Below are 17,931 nucleotides of genomic sequence, written 5' to 3'. Positions count from 1 at the left end.
CATTGGGTTTGACAGTGATTTTCTGGATATGACACCAAAAGCATGAGCAACAAAAGTAGAAAACAGGTAAATTGGACTTTGTCAAAATTAAAACTTTTGTACATCAAAGGACACTATCAAGAAAGTAGAAAGATGACTCAGATGAGGGGAAGTATTTGCAAAGCGTGTTCTGAGAAGGGACATACATATGAAGTACATACGAGGAATTCCTCCACTCGACAACAAAGAACAGCCCCATTCAAAAACGGGCAAAACCTTTGAACAGAGGCCAAAACACACATGAAAAGATGCTCAGCATTGCTACCCATTAGGGAAAATGAATGGGACTATATGAAACTTAAAAGCTTTTGCACAGCAAAAGAAACCATCGACAAAGAGGCAACCAACTGAATGGGAGAAGATTTTTGCAAACAGTGCCTCTGATAAGGGGCTAGTATCCAGAATATACAAGGAACTCGTGCAACTCAACAACAAAAAAACAAACAACCCAATTGAAAAATGGGCAGAGGACTTGAAGAGACATTTCTCCAAAGAGGACATACAAATGGCAAATAGACATATGAAAAAATGCTCAACATCACTAATCATCAGAGAAATGCAAATCAAAACCACAATGAGATATCAGCTCACCCCAGTCAGAATGGCTATCATCAACAAGACAAATAGTAACAAGTGCTGGAGAGGCTGTGGAGAAAAAGTAACCCTCATACACTGTTGGTGGGAATGCAGACTGGTGCAGCCGTTATGGAAGGCAGTGTGGAGGTTCCTCAAAAAATTACGAATGGAATTACCATATGACCCAGCAATGCCTCTCCTGGGTATCTACCCAAAACATCTGAAAACATTTATCCATAAAGACATGTGTGCTCCAGTGTTCATTGCAACTTTGTTTACAGTGACCAAGACATGGAAACAACCAAAATGTCCTTCGATAGATGAATGGATAAAGAAGTTGTGGTACATACACACAATGGAATACTATTCGGCAGTAAGAAAAGATGATATAGGAACATTCGTGACAACATGGATGGATCTTGAGAATGTAATGCTGAGCGAAATAAGTCAGACAGAAAAAGCAGAGAACCATGTGATTTCACTGATATGTGGTATATAAACCAAAAACAACAAAAGAACAAGACAAACAAATGAGAAACAGAAACTCATAGACACAGACAATAGTTTAGTGGTTACCAGAGGGTAAGGGGGGTGGGGGGTGGGAGATGAGGGTAACAGGGGATCAAATATATGGTGATGGAAGGAGAACTCACTCTGGGTGGCGAACACACAATGGGATTTATAGAGGATATAATACAGAATCGTACACCTGAAATCCATGTAATTTTACTAACAATTGTCACCCCAATAAATTGGAAAAAAAAATTTACATAGAGTAAGATGAGAGAAAGTGGAATCCAGAACAGTACTAAGGTGACAATTCAGGGACGACCCCGGCAGAGAGGCAGGTGCCAAGCGAGTGCTGCTTTGGATGAGTTCGCGCCCTGCCCCCATCTGCCCCCCCTCCCCCGCCTATGCCCACAGGGTGGGCACTGCCCGTGAACCGCTGTCCCGACGTCCCACACTGCGCCCCCCAGCGTGTGCCCTGCCCTCCTGGCTGAATCAGGTTTGGGCCAGATCAATTCCAGTAGCCTGTCTCGGTTTTGTCACCTCAGTTGTCATTCCTGGTACGACTCAGGAAATCTGTGTCCAGCAGGACCAGTACGACGGCCTTCGGACCCTGTCCTAAAGCTCTCTCAGCCTTAGTTGGTTTCCATCACCCGATTTGGAGTGCAGTCAGAAAGGCCTTTCTGGACAAGCTCAGAGCATCCGCGGTTTCAGAGGTGCCGTTAAACACACGGCATTCGGCGAGAAGTGATGGATCACCGGGCTACGAACTGTGATGCTGACATGGGGTCAGCGGTGACCACACTGTGTTTTGAACCCCTGCACCTCCAGTTCGCGCCAGCCGCCCACACCGGGCACCGCAGCTTGGACAGGACAAGCTGACACGGCTGTGCTGTGGTCATGGTCACAGCTCCCAGCGGCCAGTCACCATGACCGGAAGGTCTCTGACCCTGGGAGAGAGGCGTGGTATCCGGTCGGAGCCAGACGTGGAGATGCCCGTGGCCTCTGCGCTCGATCATAGGAAAAAGAGGCGTGGCTTCAGTTCTTCCACATAAAGTGTAAACCGAGGTAGTGCCCTTCCCGGAATCGTAAAACACCATGCTTCTCCTCCCTTCTTGATCTCTAAACCGAGTGTGTGCCATACCATGAGCCCAGCCAATAAAGGCATCCTGTGCCATCCTCAGACATGACGCGTTCATAGGCAAACTCTTAAGGTACTGGAAGATCCACAGGGAAAGGTAGGATTTCTAGGGGAAAACTGCCAGAGAGAGCTTTATCTTCTTATCGCAATGGAGTGACAAGGGACAAGATGTCAGGAATGTCGGCATCATGGCCCTGAGTGTGAGCACGCCACACACCTGGTCCTTTGTGAGGCATGAAACTCGGGGGTCGCTCCTCACAAGCGTTCAGTGAGCTTGTTACAGGCGCTGGTTATGTTCCAGGGTAAAGGCAGGAACGGACTCCCCCCTCCTGGCACGGCCACTCTAGTAGCCAAGCGAACATTAAACAGACAGCACAGCCAGTCCCCTCATCACAGCGGTCATGGAGAACAGCAGGGGTTCTGGGGGGTAGGACGCCGAGTAGGGCCTGAAGATATAAAACTCCAGGCACATTGGGAAAGGTGAGAAGGACCCACTCACCAAGTAGTGGGCATGCACAGGCTGGGAAGGTCCTGGGGAGGGGCAGGCCCAGGCAGGGGCCCAGGCCGGGAGGGGCCCGGTGCATGTGGCTGGAGTATGGCTGTTAGGCCCTGGTGGCAGGAGCAGGAGGGTGTGGGCACCGAGGAGGCCGGATGGCGAGGCTGAGAGTTCGGCGGACACTTGAAGGTACATGCGGATTCTGCCTGCAAAGCAGAGGTCAGCTATTTACGAGCTACACGCTGTCCCAAGACACATTTGCAGCACCTTGAAAGCTGCTTCCTGGAGAACCGATGGCAGAGAGCTGCGAGAGGAAGCGGGGGCGTGAGAGGCTTTCACAGGAGGACAGGTGACAGTCATGACAACCTGGGCTGGTGACATTGGGGTGGAGATGGAGAGAAGTCTTGCCTTGAGATCCATTTCTGAGATGACAGCAGGATTTGGTTAGAGATTGGTGTAAATAATGTGAAGGGTAGTTTGGCCTCCTCACCCTCAGTCCAGCTTAAATTCAGGTAAAACCTTCAAACTGTAGACTGGTGCCTGTGGTTCAGTCACCCATTTAGTGTTTTAATCAGTTATTCACTCAGCAAAGACTTGCTGAGCTCCTTCTGTGCCCAGGCGCTCTGCCAGGTCCTGAAACACAGGGTCCGTCATAGATTCTGCCAGAGGCCCTTCACCGACAGTCACCTGATTGAGTGCGTGTGTTAGAACCAGGTGCTGAGAACAAAGCTCCCAACTGCATCTCCGTGGACTCTGTTCCCTCAGCTCGTGCTTCTCATCAGGGGTGCCCAGGGGCTCTTGGGGTGCCTGGGAATGGTGGAGTCGCCCCCTGGTTGCACCCCTGACAAGGCGGTGCAGCTCGTACCTAGTGTGGGGCCTGGTACTGAGTCATGCCATGCACGGGACTGTCCCCCAAGGCTAAGGGTCATCCAGCCACAACCAGAAAGACCTCTGTTGATGGACCCTACTGAGCTTCACTCTGACCAGCGAGCACTCGCCAGCCCTCGCCAGTGTTTGTGGGACTTTAATCCAGGACCAAAGGGGGTACACGTGGCGCTGCCTTTACGTGAGTGCTCTTGCAGTCCCTCCGTGTCCACCTCCTGCGTCACAGCCGCAGAGACTGGCCACGCTGGGCGCTTCCCGTCTGGTGTGTCCTCACAGATTCAAAGCACCCCCCTCTGGAGAGATGCAGCCTGCGGGCCCCACTCTGCTCCCCCAATTGGCAGCGTCTCCTCTGCTTGAGCACATAGCTCGTCAGACCTCGGTTAATATTTGGGGAATGGAAGGACGAGTGTCATAGAAACCCTTTTCTGTGTGGAACCATTTTCCGCAAATCAGTCTCGGAATATGCGTATTTATGGTGCAAAGCACCCAGCGCTACAAAGGCATGCAGAAGAGCTGGGAATGCTTCGCACAATGTCCTCTGGCCATTATGAAACTGTAAGGCTTGCAGGGTTTTAAAACACTTATATTCTGATGGTAATTTTTAAATAATCTGTAAACAAACAGTCTCTATGTGAACACAGGTGCACATCCATCGATGCCTAATATTTTCTTCTTTTTCAACGTGAATACCTTGCCTGTCTTCACAGAGTTACTGGAGGGGAGCTATTTGAAGACATAGTGGCGAGAGAATATTACAGTGAAGCCGACGCCAGGTAAGTGACTGGCCCGGGGCTTAGTGCAGGCTCGGCCTGCACGTGACAGCTGTGCCCCGTGTGGTGCCGGTCCTCCTGGGCCTCACGTTCCTCTCATGTTGAGTCCCTCTTAATTGATGTCCCTCTCGCTTAAGGATTTCCAAGGTGACTCTTTGGAAAAAAATCAAGGAATCTGGTCTGAACTTCGTTTTTGTCCAGCATCTATAGAGTGCATGTTTTCTTTTGTTTTTTTAGAGCCTAACTGAAACGACTTCTGCTAAAGAAGCAGATGTCTTGAGCGAAGTTAAGAGACCAAAGATTGCAACCCCCTCTTCCGTAGATCCTGGGCTGCCCAGCGTGGTAGCCACTGGTCATATTGGACTATTTTATTTCAATTATGATTAGTTAAAATTAAATAAAATTAAAAGTTTGGTTCCTCAGTCACACCGCCAGTTTCAGCCACAGGCGGCTCGTGGCTGCCGTCTGGGCATAGCAGGCCACGGGCACGTCCTTGGTCGCGGGGAGCCCCATAGCATGGGCCCGCCACACACTCACAGAAACGCGTGGCAGGAGCCCCATGCACCCGATAGCGCTGTTAGCTGTTCAGCGCTTTGGGAATCTCATCAAAGCCCCTGCAACTCTCACTTGAACACTGTTTATTCAGGTGTTTCAGAGGCTCCCAGAGGATTTTCAGATCTTGTTAACTGGCAGATCTTTACAGAAGTAATGGCTAGCGCTGTGTCCACTTGGAAACTCCCCAGGCACACAAAGGCCAAGTGTTTGGAGTGAAAGGGCATTGGTCACTGGCTTAGGTGGCCCTCAGACTATATGCTCACTCCCCTCGGCAGCCTTTCTGTGTGCTCCCTACTTGACACTCATTTTTCACAACATAAACAAACGCATGGAAGTTCAGCTGCCCACTGGCCCCTCTCCTGCCCTCAGTGCTGCCCTCCTGAGGGCCACCCCTCTGTGCCCTCAGCACACGGCCGGCTAAGGGTGGCCCGTCTCCCCAGAGCGGCCCATGCACACGCAGGCTCCCTTCTGAGTGTCTGATTAATCTTCCTGCTGTGATGCTATTGTCCCTGGCATTCGGTGACTCTTACCTGTACATGACTACACTCTGCCTTTTAATGGAGGTTTTGCTGCCAAAGTCATAGGAAGTTCCGTGTCACTGACACTCAGATGAGTGAATCGTCACCAGCTCAGTTTACCCTTAGAGGTCACTCTCTGCCCACTTGCCGAGAGAGAATTTTAACCAAGATGGTGAGCAAGTTGGAGAATTTCATTTATGGTGCTTTTGAAAGTTATATAAATAGGCAGTTATTAAATTGAAAAACATAGGTTGAAATTCAAACCGAGACTATTGTTTCTGTGGAAGAGCCTGCGGGCACCTGGGCAAACCCTGTGGGCTGCGTCTTTTCATGTGCAGCCTTGTATGACGTTTGGAATTCACTGCAGAATATTTTCAGGTCCCACATATTAGAGACAAAGTCAAGAAAACACATTCTCCCCAACTACAAGCATAAAGAGCATTTCTGCAAATAATTGTAAAAGTCTGTTCTCACGAGTCCTCGAGACGTTTAGAATTCAGTCCATTCTCACTGGTAAAAATGGCGCAGTTCACGTAACAGGAATTGTTTATTTCTTTATTTTCCGTTTTTCATTAGGCCCAATACCCTGTGATTTGAGAAAAGAAAGGGAAATATTCCTAAAAAGTAGTACAAAGTGAACATTTTGGTGGAAGGGAAAGGAGTCCGTGATTTTAGAAAATAATTAGCAACACAGATTAGCTATAGAATGGAACCCAGACAATGTGAGGCTCCTACTGGTTCTCGTCATTGAGTTAGAGCTGGAAAAACCACACAAATCAGATGGTGACCACTTTTCTTAATTTCAGAATTTACTTTGGAGTAATGCTACTTTGTACATTAAATGGTTGCAAATGTCCCCCTTGAATCTCTTGCTTCCTCCGTAAATGGGTGTGGTTGTGTATAGATGTACACGCTTGATGGGTGTAATATGTCCCACGTCACTCTGTCATAGGACAGCTCATGACACCGCACAGGTGCCCATCAGGGGCTGCCCCTCTAATTTAATTAGCTGTCATGACATCAGTAAGCCTTCATAAGAGAAGCATGAACTGTGCATTTTGACAGCTAACAAGCAAGCGTTTCCTCGCTGAGGTGTGTGGAAATGGGACGACGGTGAGCGGTGCCCCACGGACCTAAATGTTATGTTTGCTTCCCGTCCGCCCTTCGCTAGTCCCCAGAGTCCTGGGTGACTTTAAATTCTCCCTTTGAGACTGCAAACCCTCCCTGGTTTTCCTAGCACGTATTGTCACTGTCTTCCAGTCGAAACGGTCCATGTGTCCCACCCTTTTTAACCCTGTTCCACCCACCACTTCATCTGTGTTCGTCCTCGTGTCACCCACCTGTGTTTAATTGTGACCTCAGATTTTAAACAGTTTAGGTGTGTCTGAGAAATACCCACTAATTTTCTGTCTCTAAAGAGTTTTCCCAGAACACTGTGGAAATTATGAATGACTTTTCCTCCCTGAATATGGAAACCTCAACTTCTGGATACCAGTGATTTAATGTGCAGACTTGCAATGAACAAAACACAGCTCAAATTGTTTCATCTGAACATGTCACAAACTCTGTGTTGGATGTCATTCTTGTTAGAACAAGATTAGCTTTATTCCGCAGTATTTCGTTCCAGTATAAAGCTAAGACAATGTGGAAAGTGTACTTTTTGTTTGTTTCATTTGAACCTTCATTTATTTGTACTGAATGTGATTATGTGCCTTTAAAATGTTCTCCTTCCATTCTGCCCTTGTATCTTTGCAGTCATTGTATTCAGCAGATTCTAGAAAGTGTAAATCATTGTCACCTAAATGGCATAGTTCACAGGGACCTGAAGGTCAGTATGTGGAGTCCACAAATCTGAATGGAAGCAGTTTTTTTTGTTTTGTTTTTTTCTGGGGACAGGGCAGAGGGTGGGGATTTGCCTTCCCAACTTCTGCCTCAAATAACTGGACGATGGAGTGAAAATGCATGATGCTTCTGTCAGTCGCTCATCTACAGGCGGAGTGTACATCACAGCCACGCGGGCGGGCGGAACGGGTCGCGCTTGCTCCGCGTCCAGCCGGAGCCCCCGAGCGGGCCGGGCGGCTGCCCCGCGCCCTCCCGCCCGCGCCTGGGGGGCGTCTGTGATGTACGTCGCCTGTAGACTAAACGCCACTGCTGTTCTGAGACCGCCTGGCCGTGGCAGGACGGCGGGCCGTGCGCTGCTCCCGTGGAGGCCGACGAGCCCTCGGGCGGGTGACAACTGCCCGCTGAGTTAGCACCAGGGGCCCTGATGGAACCTGAGGCCAACGTGAGCATTGGGTGACACTAGGACAACGGGAGCGAACGGGAAGCGCTTTTGGGGGGCGGGGGGTGCACAGCGGCTATGGAATTGCGTCTGTGCTCCAGTTTGTTCCCCTAAGTGTTTACAGCCGGGAACTGGCTGAGCGCCTGGATTAAAAGCCGCGCTTTGCGTGGACTTTCTGGAGCACAGGGACGCGCCGCTGGCTCCCGTCTGGCTGGTCCCGCTTGTCCCGAGGTGCTCGTCACTCGCGGGAGCGGCGTGTGTGCCTGGCAGGTGGCGCGTGGCGCGGCCCGTGGCGCGTGGCGCGGCCCGTGGCGCGTGGCACGGCCGGCGGTCTCCGCGCTGCGCTCGCACTAACACTGCCCTGGTGTTTGCATGCAGTCATTGCATTCAGCAGACCCTGGAGGCCGCGCTGCACTGCCATCAGATGGGCGTGGTCCACCGGGACCTGAAGGTGAGTGACGGCGCCCCACCGGCGCTCAGCTGCAGTTGCTCTGTGCAGGCACAGTGTGGCAGGGAGCTCGCGTGGGCCCGTTCCGTCAGGCGACGCACGCCCGTGCCCTCGCCACGTCTCCGCTCTCCACGGGCACACTCGACACTCGCGGGCACACCTCTTCCAGAGAGTGAGCTCCTGCGTTGACAGTAGACAGGCTATTGCATCTCGTTCCTCCCCAGAGGGGTCACAGCACCTAGTGTGGCCCAGCAGGACTGAGGCGCTCTCTTCATTCCAGCAAACACTGGTCGGACTGCACACGCCTGACACTGTAAAGGGGTGTCAGAACTGCACAGTGAGTGGGGTGACGTCACGAGGTAGGTTTGGCCCGAGGGCTGGGGATCCGACCACCCGGTTCTGTCACCTCTGAGAACCCAGAGCACACACGTGCACGCACACGCGCGTTTTGTGGTACCTGAGGACCTGTTCTCAGAGTTGCCACTTGAAACATTCTATTCTGTGTTGTGTTGCTGTAAGCTCACTGTCAACGCCAAGGATGAAAGTACAGATCCCTTCCGAGACTTTTACAGCACATTTCATGGGTCGTGATATCGGACATTGGTACGTGTCCCAGCTCAGTGAGCCAGCCCTTCACTCACTGGGCCTTTAATCAGAAATGGCCACGGGCCTGGGATGTGACAGGGAAGAAAGAGATGTTTTCTGACACATGAGCTGAAGTCACTGATTAAAAACTCAGGCAGGGGGTTTCTAGGACGCTTATGCCAAAGGACAGCCTGCGGCATCACCTGTCAGATTTCCTTCTAGGGAAATGTAGTTTTGCTCCATTCTTACCCACCCAGTAAGGAGAAGACAGAGGAACTTCTGGTGGAGCTTTTATGATTCCTGTACTTGCCTGCACTTTGCTGGCCTGGAAATGCTCCAGCCGCGTCTGCCTCTCAGAGCTTGTTTCATACACTCTGAGTGCAGGACGCGTGTGGAGGCCGTTGGTGCACGCCCTCCTTGTATCGGCACATTTACCAACATATTAACATGCAAATGATGTGCTGCTGACATTTCTCATTACCAGGCTTGAAACAAACTGTGGCCCTTACTGTTCCTAGGCCTTGTGTTTCTGTTTCCATATCCTGATTGCTCTGTGAATTCATGCACCCTACAGATATGTAATGCACAGTTCAATTTGTGCGTATCAGTTAGAGAAATCGCAGGCAGTTACATTTTTCGTCCTTGTCAAAGGTGCCGTGAGCAGGCGAGCGCTGTGTGCTGTCTGTAAGACGTTCCTGGGACCGGGCTATTTAACAGAGTTTCCCCATCCAGGACGCAGTATAGGACAGGACCTCAGACCTAGTGAATGCCTGCAGCATGTCCCTTCAGTTTAGGAGAGAGTGGCGTGCTACCAAAAGCACATTCATACTAGAAAAGGCAAAGCTGAATAAAGTAGATTGCTATATGTGTTAATTAATATTGAATAAAGAAGAGTAGCATTTCCTCTTTGACACAGTGAGAGCCTAACGATCACTGTCGGACTTTTTCAACAGCTGCCACCTGTGGGGGCTCATTAGCCAGGGAGCCACCAGGAGGACACTCATTGGACCTAGAGACCAGGCTGAGCACAGCCAGCGGCTGGAGGGTGTCCCTGAAGTATGGTCCTGGTGGGGGCATTAGCAGCAAGGGAGCTGGTCGGTGGGTACCAGGTGGGGTCGGCAGGGCGTGATCCACAGCCTCTGTCGAAGGTGCATCCAGTGTCGGGCCAACTGGGCTAGACCCATGCGGCCCTGGGGTGTGGCAGTGGTGACGTAATTACGGCACTTAGCCCAGCAATACGAGTCTAGTCTGGGGGGTCAGTGTCAAGGCAGGACAGTCACAATACAGGAGGTGATCGCTGCCATTTCTGAGGCGGCTCCCATGTGCCCTGTGCTGAGTTCCATGACTCTTCGCAGTACCTTCACGTGGGGGCACTTAGACTGCCCGCCCCCATGGTGCCCAGTGGGGAGGCAGTGAGTGAATGACATTCCGTCGCCAGTGTCACTCCGCCAGTACAGTGAGCTGTGCCCAGGCTCACAGGCCCAGGAGCGCGAGTTCTCAGTTCGGTTTAGTTCAGCGAATTGAAAACCTTCATAGAGACCAAAGAAGAAGTGAAACGATGATGGGAAATAATTTTGCAGCAACATTAAGAATTATTTGGGAAATGGTTCTAAGGTTAGTGAATCAAAAGACTTTTAAAAATCCCACCTGTGAGACTTCCAGAGCTACGTGGAGACTGGATCAGTTGGACTAAGAGAAACGGGTGTGTGTGAGGCGTGACGTGGAGCAGGGCTGATAGATGGGAGTGTGACGTGAAAGCGTCCTGCCTTGGGGTCAGTAAGCTGGCACGGCCACAGCCTTCGGAATCAGGGCCCAGAGAAGAACGAGAGGCGCCTGCCACATTTCACTCGAGCCACATCACAGCAGTCACTCTGGAGTATTTACGGATCCATTGTTTCCGAGGGCGCGTTACTGGGATGGGACTCGGTATTGGACGTTTGTGAACCGATGATTGGAAATTCAGGTACAAAAAGAAGAAGAAACATTCATCAGACATTTCTGAACACCGGTGAAGGCCCCGTCTGAGCTGTGGGCATGTTATAGACCAAGTGAAGGACAGGCCTTGTGTGCCTGGAGCCTCCAGGCTGCTGGGTCCACGTTACTTAAACATATGTGGAAAGTGGATGGTGGCTGTCCCTCCCAGAGAGAAGGCACAAGCACTGCATCCCGAAAAATATCAGGTCAAACAGAGGCTGCAGTGACAAGTGACAACCCTGATGTCACAAGAAACAAAGGAATGTGGAGTCAGATGTGTTCTCGTTCGAGAGCCGGGAGAAGAGCTTCTGTGAACAGTTGACAGAAGTAACTCAAAAGAGAGCATTCCAGAGCTCTGCTTTTTCCAACCACTGGATTTCACCCAAAGTGATGAGATTCTTTCAGTGCAAAGTGTTCAGAAACAGTTACTACGGTACTTCACGGACAGCAGTCAGAATAGGAGGGTCCACACACAACTGGATCTTTTGGCCACAAGAGGCCCCCGTGCATTTCCTCGGCAAGAACATCGTCTTTCCTCAGCCAGCCTCCTGCAGTGCACTGTTACTGACGGGAACGCATTAGATGGAGGCTGGCAGTGGGATCATGGATGGGTGGGTGGGTACATGAATGGATGATGGATGGATGGATGGATGGATAAAGAGATTTTAATGGAGGTAATCATTCTGGAGATTTGGGGGGATTTTAAAGACTATTTCATAGGAATAAAATTAAATGTATGACCAGAAAATAATGTGTTTTCTGGGGGAATATATGACACACAGTAAATTCTTGCTAACCATGGGTATTAGACATATAAAATTGTGAATTCTACATTTTGAATAATTATCAAATCACAATTGTTCCACTTTTCTCAGAACCACATTTAGATGAAACTTGAAAGAACTTACCATTTGACTATAATGTACGTCTAGGTGTTTTAGAAACAAACTGTGTTTGTGATAAATTCCAAAATTCATTTGGTTATTCTAGTATTTCTTTACTGAGTGCCTAGTACATGTCAGAAAGATACTAGGTAAGCGGCACTCCCACTGTGGTTACACTGGTTTTTCATTCTACCCAATAGTGAGCCTATAATGTAAAAGTAAACCAACACTCAGGAGTGGAACAGAGTGGTATGCGTGGGCTCACTCGGGTGTGCGTGGCGACAGAAACGGTGCCTCCTCAAAGGCTCCCAGCTCGTGCGTCAGCTGGAAGCCGCTGGTGCTGAGCACACAGATTCAGGACCCACTCAGCGTGAGAATCAAAGCAGAAATCCCCTTTACCGCCTTCACAGAAGAACACGTGCTGTGTGCACGAGTGAGCTCAATATTCAAGCTTTTGGATTCATGCACAGCTTCATTTAGTGTATTTCTAGGAACTGTGTTCACACCGCCTTTGGCAAAGCAACGTGACTGAGAACACCGGCACCCAGAGTGGTTCACCTCACGCTGAAATGCCGAGACACCACTAGAGGGAAGAAACCTAAACAGACAGTTTCACTCACACTTTGGAAATGCATCTCCAAGGGTGTGCAAGAATCAAATCATAGGGAATAATAAAATGAGTAGCTTGCTGTGTTTATAACAGTCATAAAGAAAAAAGCATTAGAAAGTGAAACAGGTGTGTTCACTACACACAAACATCCCTACAGTTTGGGCTTCACTGCTGGATGGTGAGCGCACGCACGTGCAGTGAACTCTGTGGCCTGACTGACGTCTGGGCACTCACACCTTTGCTGGGTTAGTTTCTTAGTGAAGAGCACACTGACTTAGGAGTCCTGCCACGGGCGGATGGGATTGGCAAGAAGCAAGATCAAAACTGCGCCTTTCTCCTAAGTCCTCGCCTTGTTTATCTGCATATGGACAAAGTGTGAATACTTCCAGTTCTTCTCCAGAGCATCCACGGAATGGACTGCCTTCTGAAAATGAGCACTTTTAGGCCGTCAAGGAGTTTGCTGAGCGTCACGTCTTTGAAGGAAGGAACCAGGAAGTCAGGTTTCAGGCCTTCACTCCATCTTTCTGGACCTCCCTCCCTCGCTTCAAAACTTTGACTTGTTTTATCTCCCAAGTCCAGAAGTGAGTCCAGCACCTTGCCTCCGTACTTTGAGATACTCAACCAGTTTCAGGAAAATGCCACATCGCAGTGAGGGAAGTGGCTGGTGTGCCCATGTGGGCACAGAGGACAACTTGCCAGCCGTTGCTGCTGATGTGCTATAGATGGCTGTTGACATGGAGACCAGAGGTCATGGACATTCCTGCAGCATTAGGAAGCAGTGGGGTGGGGACGGAGCTGTGTGTGATCACATCTGGAGACTCTATTTAAAAACCAACCTAAAAAGTGATTGCATTGGAAGAATTTAGAGATAATACATTCGGATTAACGGAATAGATTGCATTTAGTTTAGAAATGCAGACATTCCCACGTTATGAACATCGTCATAAACAGTGTTCTACACACTGGAAGGGCCGCTGCCTGGAGGGTGACAGCTAACCAGGGTGTGTATAGCATCCCTTCCAGGGGACACAGCCCTGTGACAAAGGCCAGTTGAAACTTACGGTTCCATGTACACTCTCGGGACATAGTTCATACTTATGATGTCGGCTGGGGAGATGGAGGGACTGATTACTTAGCTCCAAGAGTCTGTGGGCTGCAGGTTCCACAGAGCTGACGACATCAGGCCCAGGACACACACCCAGTGTTCGTTCACTCTGTCTGGGTCATCACGCTGCCCGTTTCCTTCGTGGTGCTATGCCCATGTTCAGCTACAGCTGCACTGGAAGACCTGTGTTCTCACCCCCCTTTGTGATTCGCTCTAGAAAACCCAGCTAGTGGAACAGCAGCCACCAAGAGCTCAGTGGGGGTGCTTGTCAAGGAAGGGTCGCCGGTCAGCGGAGAGTCTACCGTCTCGGCTTGTGCACTGGAGCCACGCACTGCCTCCCTGTGTGTGGCATTCAGAGTTTGAACCCACCTACTTGGCCAGCGACCCTTTGTAGTCCAGTAGAATTTTACGGTGGCAGCTGGACGAATGGTCAAACTGGTGGGCTTCTGCAAACAGATATTCTGAAAGGTTGTGTATAAACCAAGTTTGTGTGAGACTCTCAACGTTCCATTGGAGGCAGTCTTGTGATGAAATACTTGATAAAGCAAATAACCCTTCAATATTGTCAGTAATCATCCTGGGGTTTCAGGTTCATTCCGTAATTCTGTATTTTAGGTTTGCCTAAAAGATATCCGTACACATGAAGCCATTTCGGGGCGTTAATTTTTAAATCTATGCTGTACCCTTGCAGTTGCATGGCTTTTCCTGTCCATAACTGCAGCTGAACAGCCGTCGTGGGTTTGAGGTTAAACACTGATGCAGACGGGTCTGTCACTTCCCGAGTGACTCCCGAGGCCCTGCAGGGAGGCCTTCCAGGTCACGTCCAGGGCCATGTCTGCGTCACTCAGAGGCCATGCCTGACGGAGCCTCAGGTGGGAGGGTTCCTGCTGCTTTAAGGCAGAAAGCCCACAGCACTGCCCAGAGGTCTTTGGTTTAGTGATGAGAATAGTAGCACAATTTTTTTCATTTTTTTCACTGATGACACTGGCATTTGTTCATCAAACTTCAATACCACTTGATTTAAAAGCCCTGAAATGACTGTGACTTCCCGAGTGATGGAACTCTTCCTTGAATGAGTCTGGTTGATGGATCAGGGCAGATGTGTGTCAGCAGAGACCTGTGACATCTCAGTGCTTCCGAATGTGAAGGTCACAAAGAAATAAATGAGTACTTACAGTTCGACGTGGTTTTTTCCAAGTTATTTGTTCCATAAGTTAATAGCTGGAAATGACTTCTCGAATGAGTGAGAATGCATGAATGGAGTGAGCCATAAATTTTAGTTGTGAAAATAAGACATCAAATATCAATCACATAACATGTTAGTTAGATACTGTAGAGTATCAATAAATAACCAGAGTGCTAAGTAATTTTGAATGTTAGGTTTTGCTAAAAGTTATTTCAGCAAGAATAGTTCATATTCTTGAGATCTCTTCATCCCAATATCCAAATGAAATGACCGTGTGTTTAGTGCTGAGGTAATTCGAAATCCCATCAGCCCTAAGCATTACTTTACAGACGTGTGCTAGCAGTCACAGCTGTCCCTCTGCAGGGACAGTGAGGAATCTGATGGCAGTGAGCAGGAGCCTGAAGAAGCCGGGGACCTAATTAAAACTTACTTCTTCCAGACTCAGCCTCATTTCTTCCAAGTTCTGGTTATGAGTCTTTTGCTAATTTGCATGGCTGGCTTAATTAATCAATTAAATGTTGGTTTAGGCTGTGTCTAGACAAGGTCAAAACAACCAACAGGATCGACAAATTCAGTATGAAAAAATAGTAGCCAATTTCATAAAAAAATGAAATTAGTTTTTTGTCAACATCTAAACAAAACTGATTTGATTGACTGAATTTTTCGATTTTCAGACAATTGTTTTGGCTCTTGTAGAGTCCACTGTTTCCCAACTTTGTCCAGCCTGAGACACGCCTCCAAATTTGCTGGGTCTCACTCGTCCCAAGGTAAAAAGATGCTGAACCACCTGTCACTTGTATCCTCACCCAGTGCAGCCGTGCGTGTCTCCATGTGCCTGGGCGTGAATCGGGCCTCACCGCGTGGATGAAGCAGCCTTCTTTTCCGGACCACCTTCTCCTTTTAGTTCTTTGTGTCCACACAGGCAGTCCTGGGAAATGCCAGGCTTCGTCCTGGTTCCTGTTGTCGGAGTACCAGTGTCTCAAAGGTCTGGTTGGGAAACAGTGGGATAGAAACAGCCTGAGTCCAACACTGAGTTATTAGTCCTCGAGGTCCCAAGGAAATACAAATGCACCTTTCTCATAGTATTGCAAGATGTCAAAACAAAACATATAAGTCATGCTTTGAATCACACTCTGAAGACGTGAATTATGTTTTAAAAAGCTAACGATAACATTTGGCAAATAGTAGTACCCTCTTTCTGCCTTTAAGAATAAACAGATTCTTAAAGACAGCAATTCTAACGCATAATTTCAAATAAGACTCCAAAATCTGCACAGAAATTGTTTGGAAACTTCAAGAAATCCAAGTGCCTACATTTGGGTCCAAACTCTTGAAGTCAAGTAGGATTTCATTTGCAGTTTCATTTGCCAAATGTCGGTAGATTGGTCCAACTCTGTCATCCTTTGCCAAGTTTCCTTCTGCTGGCAGTGTGTGTATGCTCTGTGAGGCTTCTGAGTCTGTCTGTGGCCAGGGCTGGAGTGCAGCGGCTCCTGGAAGCATGTGAGCAGGTTGGAGGGGGCTCCTTGCATTTGTCCCCCAAGCACAGCCCCCCTCTGCCCAGCATCGCCCCATGCGTTATTGCATCTTTCTGGACCTGCACACATGGTAACTTTCCACATTTCTAACCATATTTTCCCTGGGGTTTAGGACTGACAGGGCCATGCATGCCTTTTTGCTGTTTTCCTAATCTTGTAAAATGTTAATTTTGAATAGCCACTTAAAATTGGTTCTCACTTCAGTCTTCCTTTTTCTTTCTAAATAAAGCCTGAGAATTTGCTTTTAGCTAGCAAGTCCAAGGGAGCGGCCGTGAAACTGGCAGACTTCGGCTTGGCCATTGAAGTTCAAGGGGACCAGCAGGCGTGGTTTGGTGAGTACCGACCGGCCTCCCACGCCCCGCACGTCCCGCCCACTGCCGGGCAGAGGGGACGGAAGGTTCATGCTGGCAGCTTGACCAGCTTGAAGGTGTCGGGCTTTCATCAGCTCTGAATTTTACTGACATTAAAGGGCCTAGAATCGAGAAATAATTTAAGGGAGAATATTATAGGAGAGCAAGGACATGCAGACTTTTTTCTTAAAGGATGGGTAAGAAAATGGATCCTGTCCTCAGATCTACTAAGACATTTGCAGTGTTCAGAGTTCGTGTTTTATTCGTGAGGAAGTTGTGATGCTAAAAGCTACCATGTACGTAGCAGGTGCTCGGGAAGCACTTGCAGAATGTGTCACATGTCTTTGTGATTAATGTACGTAGATGCATGTGACGGGTTCCGTGTTCACTGTCTCCTTTCTCCAAAGTGCCCGTTTCCTCTCTCAAATTTTGATGATTTTTTAAAGGGGGTGGGGGGTGGGAGATGAGGGTAAGGGGGATCGAATACATGGTGATGGAAGGAGAACTGACTCTGGGTGGTGAACACACAATGGGATTTATAGCTGATGTAATACAGAATTGTACACCTGAAATCTATGTAATTTTACTAACAATTGTCACCCCAATAAATTTAAAAAATAAATTTTAAAAAATTTTTGATAATTTTTTAATTTCTATATGATGAAATGTGTTTCCTTACAACTAAGGAAGAAGTTAACTCTAAACAAATTTAAATTATAGTATTTCTATCCAGGCTTGTGGACTGTTTCCATGTTTAGCCTGATAAATTATTTCACCCATTGACTTCCTTCTGCCTCTGTTTCTGCCATTTCCCAGTGTTAACCCACTTCTCTTGTAATGTTTTATAATATAACCTCTCTGCAGCCTCAGTCTTACTTCTTTTCTGACTTTCTGTGTATTGAGGTTTGATAAAACTTTTAAAAGGCTTCACTTCTCACTGCTTTCCCCTGACCAACGAGAAGCAGAGAACGCAAAAGGTGCCTGCCTTTGGTTTACATGCAGACGCCTCCGTGTCCCTAACTACGCACCTAACACCTGCCCAGAGCTCCCAGCATGCACCTCGCCGGAATCTGCCCAGCGGGTAATGGGGTGATGGCTGGCAGCTCCCATCTCCCATGCCAGCAGCCTAGGTCACAACCCTATTTGATGCCACCCGTCCTGGGACCTGACTATGACCCTCCCCAAGGTTAATAGCACCTTTTCCCCTAGGTCTCGCCTTACCCAGCAGATGAATGTAACACCTCCAGACTTGGCATCTGGTTTGCCATGTGTTGACATCTGAATAAGTTTGATCCTGTTAAGTGCAAAGCAAAGGAGGTGGAACTAGACCTCTGTGAATCTGAGCTGCAAAGACCTCTTGTGTCCTGGGCAAGAGTGTGGTTGACACAGATAAAGAATACATGAGGACAGGAAGCAGCAGGGTTGTCCCCAGGGTGGGACAGACGTGTGGCTCAGACGGCAGGTCCTGCTCAGATGGCGGGTACTG

General features: G+C 48.8%; 1 protein-coding gene across 18 annotated transcripts in view; it reads left to right on the top strand.

Annotated features, from left to right (window-relative positions):
- Positions 1-17,931, top strand: part of CAMK2D (calcium/calmodulin dependent protein kinase II delta) — a 185,654-nt gene that overhangs the window by 124,057 nt on the left and 43,666 nt on the right. For all 18 annotated transcript variants that reach the window (XM_074338635.1, XM_074338646.1, XM_074338638.1 and 15 more), the window contains exons 5-7: positions 4,352-4,417; positions 7,243-7,315; positions 16,325-16,427. In XM_074338635.1, the coding sequence (XP_074194736.1) occupies positions 4,352-4,417; positions 7,243-7,315; positions 16,325-16,427 (242 nt within the window). The remainder of the gene's footprint in view (positions 1-4,351; positions 4,418-7,242; positions 7,316-16,324; positions 16,428-17,931) is intronic.

The sequence above is a fragment of the Rhinolophus sinicus genome, linkage group LG07, assembly GCF_036562045.2.
Source record: "Rhinolophus sinicus isolate RSC01 linkage group LG07, ASM3656204v1, whole genome shotgun sequence".
Taxonomy (NCBI): Eukaryota; Metazoa; Chordata; class Mammalia; order Chiroptera; family Rhinolophidae; genus Rhinolophus; species Rhinolophus sinicus.
The sequence above is the reverse complement of the archived record's forward strand: the minus strand, read 5'-3'. Positions and strand labels throughout refer to the sequence as shown.